This window comes from Caenorhabditis remanei, chromosome IV, assembly GCF_010183535.1.
Source record: "Caenorhabditis remanei strain PX506 chromosome IV, whole genome shotgun sequence".
In the NCBI taxonomy this organism is placed as follows: domain Eukaryota; kingdom Metazoa; phylum Nematoda; class Chromadorea; order Rhabditida; family Rhabditidae; genus Caenorhabditis; species Caenorhabditis remanei.
Window position 1 is genome coordinate 20,138,629 of NC_071331.1, and position 7,655 is coordinate 20,146,283.

The window sequence follows — 7,655 nt, forward strand, 5'->3', positions numbered from 1 at the left end:
GATATCACTGATGTCTTAGAGGAGGAGCCCACATCAAGTGTACGTGAAGTATCTTCACATACAGAGGTTTCGTTCGCAACAATAATCAGACATCTTAAAGAATCTGGACGGGCAGAAAAATACGGACAAGTTATTCCTCATGAACTGACAAATGCTCAGATGGAACTCAGATGTAACGATGTTTTTGTCGATATCGATGTCTTTGCTCTGTCGTAAGCGTAGTTCGGACCAGAAATATATTCTCAGAAAATATATTTTTGAAACAGTGAAATATTTAAATTTCAGAAATTGTTCAATCAAAAAGTGAACGATTGTATTTTTATGCCTATGTTATTCATATTGGAAATTAGAGCTCTTCAGACTTTTTCAACTTTCTTCGAAACTGTGAATTTGAACTTTCTAAAACTTTCAGTTCCGTATATCAACGAAATATTTTTCGCGTATTAATAAAATTAAGATAAGTGTTTTAAATATTATTATTTTTCAAGTTTCATGTTTGAAAAATGAAAAAATGACCAATAATCCATCGGTAAATTGCGATTCTTCAAAAGTTTGTATTTTTTCTGAAACTGAAAATTTTTACTGTTTCACAACGAGTTTGAAAAAAATCCGATGTCAAATATTTCCAGTTCATATATGGTTGTCAAGCAATTTAATTTCTTGAAAATAATTGATTGTATCCTTTTTTGCAAATTCTTTCTGTTTCAAATAATCCATTTAAACAAAAGTTTTTTTCTGAAAACTAATCCTGATGACCATAAGTCAACCTCATTTACCATAGGACTTATTCTCTAACCCTTTTTGAATGAAAATTGTCTCTTTCGCTTAAAACTCCTAAAAATATTTAAACCTTCAAACTAACGATTGACCCCTGATATGCACTTTTCAACTCTTTTAATATGGGAACTAATAGAAAATAATCTCTTAAAAGTCGTTATGGATCAGATCCCGTTGGAAGTAATGAGAACGTTTTCTGGTTTAAAATTAAGAATTCTCGTTATTTTCGAAGTAATATTCGAGAGAGATCTATACACAACACTATTTCAGCAGGCTGCTTGTATCAGGTAAACATTTTTTTGCTGTTTCATGTTCTCGCAAAAAATTTCATAACTGCAAGCTTACTATTAGACACCCGGATTTTAATTTGACATCCAAGACCGATTTTCAGTATTCGTTTTGAGTGGTGCACGCCCTTCAATGCATTGCAAACCCCAAACTACACAGGATCGATGCTTTCCTAAAATTAAGAGAATTTAAAGGATTTTTCTAACAAAAGAAAATAAAACAGAATCCACAAGGAAAGTGTGTAAGATCTTTAATCGAGTTATGACAACAAAATGCTTTTATGGATTTGAATGCAGCACTGACTTAACAGCGTTAAAATAGTCCGACACTCCAAAATTAGAACCATTGCCAAATGAATATCGTTCGTCCTTTCTAAAATTAAAATAAAATTCTGTTTCAGAAAATTATCAAAACATATTTCTCTGTTGTCATCGTCGCTAATATAACGTTGATCCCTTTTACATTTTCAAGAATAAATAGTAATGGTTTGTGATGCAGGATCTGGCATCTAGATATTCAGTAATAAAGGCCGAATATGAAATTAATTTTGTGATATTCAGTATATACTGTTTTTTCAAATCATTTTGTTGCTCAAAACAAGTGGACCGAGTTTTATTCCAGTAACACCAAATGTCAAGAAAGTTTGTTTGGTAACACTGCGGCACAGTTCTTACAACTGCGTTCCACCAAAAAATCCCTGGAAAACTCTCGTGTTTTCTCTGTGTCTCTCAATTTTGTATACTCTTTAACAGCAACCGTTACTAACTTTAAATTTTTTCACTGTTTCAATAATGTTTTTTCTAAGAGTATTTTCTAGTTGATACAGTCCATTGATTGCAATCGTCTTCTCCACTTGCCCAAATAGCAACTAGTATCTTTTCTACAAAGAAGTACCGTTTCAAGATTTCAACAAGAACTAAAATGTTCAGTATTTCTATTAATCGATCATTCTCGAAGTGCTAGACAAGTTCAAAAAACGCAGTTGAATCATATGTTTCAGTTCTTGTCGTTACATAGAAACATGGAATTTTATCAAAAACTCCTGACCTGAAAACCAAAATTTCAAAAGTAAAATGAAAATGTACTGTTTCATCTTTATTTGAACTTGGTGAAGTGATCAATCCGGGAATCGACGGAGTCGAGTTTACAGATCAGCTTATTGATGAGCTCGCTTGAGACCGGTGGAACCTGTGGGGTTTTCTTGTCCTTTCCTTTTCCCTTTTGTGCAGGAAGTCCTGTAATAGTACCTTCAGTGTGGGTAAATGTGAGTGGTGTTCTGCTCCTCGCGGTGTTCCTCGTGGTGGAACAGAAGATATCATTGTTTTCAGTTGTTTTTGACTCTAGCTCACCGAATGTTCCGATGACCGCGGATGGTGCGGTTCCTGCTCCCCTGTGGGACCCCTTCTTAGAATCACTCTCGCCACCACTGGGTTGTGTACCACAGTCGATGCACCATGTTCTGACTTTTAAGGCGTGGACCTAAGTCAGACTAGTCTGGCGATAGTAATAACAAGAAGAGGTTACACAACTTTATTATGCAATAATACGTTACCAACCATGTTCGTTTGCGAGAGGGATCTTCGGCTTCACGCCAGTGGCTTCAGAAGTGTCCATTGGGATGGGCGATGGCGTCATATCTTCTTTCTTCGGGACGGTTCCCTTCGGGGCAGTCGATGGTGGAGGCGGCATGGATGCGGAGACGGTTTGTCGGCAGGTTGTAGCAGAGCTTCACAGGGAGCAGATTGAGTGAGCTTCTGGTCGATTCTTCTTCCTTTTATGCACCGAAAGTAGGGCAGATCGTTATCTCCAGGGCACGCGGTCACGATTGAAGGCCAAAGTCACGGGTATTTGCTGTGGTCGAGTAGATTAGCATTGCCAGACGGTTGGAGGGTCACGTAGGTTAGTTAGTGTATTATTAATGTGAAGTTGTAGTCTGGTAGAGACAGTTGTAATTATGTTGGAGTCGTTGTGGCTTTGGTAAATTGTGTTAGGTCGTGAATTGAGACCTATTAATTCCGCGACAGAGCATAATTGTATACTTCTCATCGATAATAACAAGAGAATAATAGGACGATAAATCAAAGAGTCCAAGACAAAGTAATTGTTGTTAATTTGGTTATTTAGAAATTAAAAATAGAGGAGCAAATTTTTTAAGAACATTCTTTATATGGTAAATGCAGGTTAGAAAAAATCAAATAATTACCGTAAAAATTGTATTAGAGCGACATGTCGCTCTATTTTTCGAACAGGTTTTTGTTGTCGTTCTACTAGAGGCTATCGTTTTATTTTTTGAACGAAGTTCTAAAAGTCGGTCAGGTTCGATTTATGCGAATAAAAATGTTTTATTTCAGCTGCCTCACACAATTTCCTTTGGTTTCGGTAGAGCGCGGTTGTAAGAAGCGTGCCGTGCTAATAAAGACTGTCAAATCAGAATAAAACAGGAAACAACATAATTTTTTGGTCCTGATTTTTGCTGGATACGCATTTTTTCATCATGAATCTTTGTTTTTGTTTAGTTTTATGATTTATAGTGTTTCACTGTCGGATTACTGCCAATTATGTTATTTTTTACAGAAAATTTTCAATTTCAAGGGAGTTTTACGATTTAAAATACTGAATTCTGGATGATACTACAGAAAACTTAAACTGGCTCCTTCTTATCACATGAATTAAATGCGCAGAACTTTGTAAACATCTTAGCACCAAAGTCGACCAGCTAAGCCCGAAAATCTCATAAACTTTTCTAGTATTATTATGACAAAGATACTCGCATAGTTCAAAAATGTTTGACAATTAACTTTTTTTTACAGTTTCAATGTTTCTACAGTTTCTGACCATAATATCAATCTCTACTGACTTTTTTGTACCATAAAACTTTAAATGAGATTTTTTTTTTGTTACAGTGAACAATCTTTAAGTTTTAAAAATAATACCGTTTCAAACTTTTTTGTTTTAAAAAGTCACAAACCAATGCATAGTGGTTCCATTGTAAACATTTCAAAATTTGTAAACATTTCAAAATTTGTAAACATTTCAAATTTTGTAAACATTTAAATTTTCCAGTTTTCCCCTTTTTTCCAGGCTCCTCGAGGAATCCCCAAGATGGCTGGTCCAAAAAGGAAAAATGGATGAAGCGAGAAGACTTCTTGTCAAAATTCGAAAAATCGATCGTTTGTATTCAGAAGAATTCGAGAAAGATCTGGATGAAGTACTGAGAATTGAAGCAGAGAAACATGCAAAGAGTAACAAGAAAAAGAAGAAATATACGTTTATTCATCTGTTCTGCACATGGAAAATGATGGCACAGACGCTTACTTTCATCGTGGGAATGTGAGTTTTTTTCTGGAAGAATTTTGAACAGTTATTAACAGGGTGCTCCACCGATACTTCAAAACCGATTAAAATCGGTTATAGATTAAAACCGATTAGTCTCCGATTTTTACCGATTTTCACCGGATTTTCTGAAAGTTTAAACTCTACGGCGGTTTGTCACGTTTTTATCATATTTTGTTCGAATTTTCTTTAAAAATAGAAAAAAACGTGTGAAGTAATCAAAACGTGACAGTTTGAATTTTCAAAAAAACCGGTGAAAATTGGTAAAAATCGAAAAATAATCGGTTTTTAACCGGTTTCAAAACCGATAAAAACCGAAACCGAACGGTTTTTTTCAAAACACAATCGAAGACAATCGATTTTTTCCGATTTTTCTCCGGAGAAAAATCGATTCCTCTCCGATTGTTGATCGATTTCCTACCGATTTTAGTTTTTGAGAAATCGGTTAAAATTCTTCGGAGAGAGAAACGATTTTCATCGGTTAAAAAATCGGTTTTTCATCGGTTTTACCTTCGGTTGAGCACCCTGGTTATTAATGTCACCAAATTAATTAACAATCTGTAAAGTAAAAAATCAACTTGAAACAGCAAAAACAATTTAGTTGGTTCACAGTTCCATAACATGCTTTTCAATATTCAAAATCATATAACAGTTGATTTCTCTAGCTGAAAAGTGAAAGTGACAAAAACATTCAACACTGACATTTAAAATAATTTTTCTGTTTCAAACATGCTATATAAAAAGTTGTCATCACGAAAAATGTAATCCTTTTGAATTAAATAAAATTGATTTCGGTTACGGTTTCAGACAAGATGTTAAAAGTATTAAAATTCCAAACCTTAATTCCTACTTCGCTAAAAAAGGCAATATTAAACAAATGTATTTGATACTGTTTATAGTTGACTCATCAGCAAATTACAAAATCAATAATATTTTCATATTTGAATCAAACAGTAATTTTTGTTCAAAAATACAATGATTACTGAATAATTGCTGCAATTTTGATGTTATTTGAGACAGTTCATTCGTGCAATTCTGGAAAAAGCTACTCTCGAATTGGTTTAGTAAGGGAAATGAAAACTTGTAAAAATTTTGAAACGGGAAATTTATTGTGAAAAAAACTGAGCCGTTTTTATGTTTCAATAGAATTTTTTTTACATATAATCATTTTAGAAAATCATATATAATTTTGGAAACTGAAAAGTCCGGTTTTCATTACAACACAGAAAAAGAGTTTATTGTTTCATTTTAACTTTTAATCAAAATAAAAAATTTGTGAAACGTTACTTTGTTTTAATTTAGAATGTTTAATCTCAAAAAGTAGTAAGTTGAGTGGAATTCCATTTTGCGCAGAGACAGATTTTCACCGATTTTGACTTATTATCTCTTCTTTGTCATGAAAAATTACGAAAAATTAAAGAAAATAAGCGTTAAACGGTGAAAATCTGTTTCGTTCACTCTGCGTCTCTCTCCGATACTCTCTCGTTTGCGGTGGGGCGCATTAATAATAACAATGCTGACCTAGTATTTGAATTTTTTGCAACAATCAACATTATTTCAGTACCAGTCGGTTTACGTCGCCTAACGGCGACTAAACCTCTTTCCCTACACCACCCTTCTCAGTTTTACAGCACCTGCGGCGCTTCTTAGCTGAGCAGTCCGTTCCGACAAAGCACAATTATAAAATCTCTCCTTTTCAGACTTAAATTCTACAAACTTTCTCAATGACTTTTTCTATCCTGATAGAATATGGAATTTAGAATGATCTGTTTTTTGAATTTTCGAATTTGAACTTTCTTCCTATGTTTTCCTTATTTCGAAACAATCTTACAGAAGAACGTGAACTTGATAACTCTTCTCTCTTTCCTCCCCAAAAGGCGAGTGATCATACCGATATGAGCTCTTATTTTTTGACTGATCGGCAGAGATGCCGTCTCCCCTTCTCGTAATATGGCAGACTAAGACCATATGTTTTTACTAAAGTTCAAGAACTTGAAGCCTTTTCTATTCACATCTTCAAAAAATGGATTCAAAGTATTCTTCCTGAAGTTTTTGACTGATCGGCGGCGATGCCGCCTCCCTTCTCGGAATATAACAGACTAAGAGCAGTCCGTTCCGGCAGAGTACAATTGTAAAATCTCTCAATGACTTTTTCTATCCTGATGCAATATGGAATTTAGAATGAGCGGTTTTTGAACCTCCCTAAAAAGCGAGTAATAATTCAGATAACAATTTTTTTACTGATCAGTGGCGATGCCGCCTCCCTCCTCCCTCCTCGTATGGCGAAATAAAACTATATTATGAATTCATTTTTATCTGTGCATGGGAAGACCGCGCCGCACTCGCACGGCGGCCACGCCCACTCCCATTTTAACGCTGCGTTCCATTTTTGAACACTGTCGCAAAAAATGGGCGTGGCCGCCGCGTGTGTGCGGCGCGGTCTTCTCATGCACAGAAAAAATTGAATTCATAATAAGTTTTAACAAACCCATAGGGTCGTTGAGAACGTCATCGATCAGGCGTGATCTAATGCTAACCCCGAACCTTATGATACGTAACAGAGAAAAAAAGGGTTTCCCGGTTCCTCTCTCTTTTACATTTTATATTGTATGAAAATCTTCTTCTTTTGTAAATAGTTTTTATTGACTCTGAGCAGTCCGTTCCGTAACATAATCCCTATTTTTCTAATAGGAACTCACAAATGTTCTCAGTGATTTTTATCCTAAATTGACCGGAACTATTTTAAAAGACTCTTTCAGAAAGAACAGAAATTTGGTAACTTTGCTTTTTTTCGAACGGAAAGGGATAATTGAAATATCAATTTTCGATTTTGGACTGATCGGCGGCGATGCCGACTTCGTCCTCTAAATATGGCACATCATGATAATTTTTAACGAAATCTCATCCTAGCATTTACATTTTTGAAGGTAACCGTGCTACAACAAAGTTCCTTATTTACAAATCACCATCACTTCTTTAGTAGTATTCTTTTTTCGGGAGATTTGCACTCTTTGATTATTATCATTCAAAACAGCAAATTCGAAACAATGGGGGTACAAATTTATAGAGAATTCTCAAGGCACATGGAAAGTCAATTCCGTTGTTTTCAAAACAAAAAACCAAAAAAATTTCCGACCTGGAGGGAACGAACTCACCACCGTGTGCGTGGGAGTCATCTGTGTAGACCGCTACACCATATACGCGCGGCTGCGGCACTCTCGAGAGTGCAGTTAAGAAACACCGAATCAGTAGTATTA

At 35.2% G+C, this 7,655-nt stretch overlaps 1 protein-coding gene across 1 annotated transcript; it reads left to right on the forward strand.

Moving 5' to 3' along the window:
- Positions 1-2,690: 2,690 nt before the first annotated feature.
- Positions 2,691-4,399, forward strand: GCK72_015352 (uncharacterized protein; the record flags this gene model as incomplete). The annotated part of the gene is made up of 2 exons (XM_053730805.1): positions 2,691-2,767; positions 4,147-4,399. 2 exons carry the CDS (start codon positions 2,691-2,693, stop codon positions 4,397-4,399), a joined length of 330 nt encoding a protein of 109 aa, XP_053585577.1.
- Positions 4,400-7,655: the final 3,256 nt, after the last annotated feature.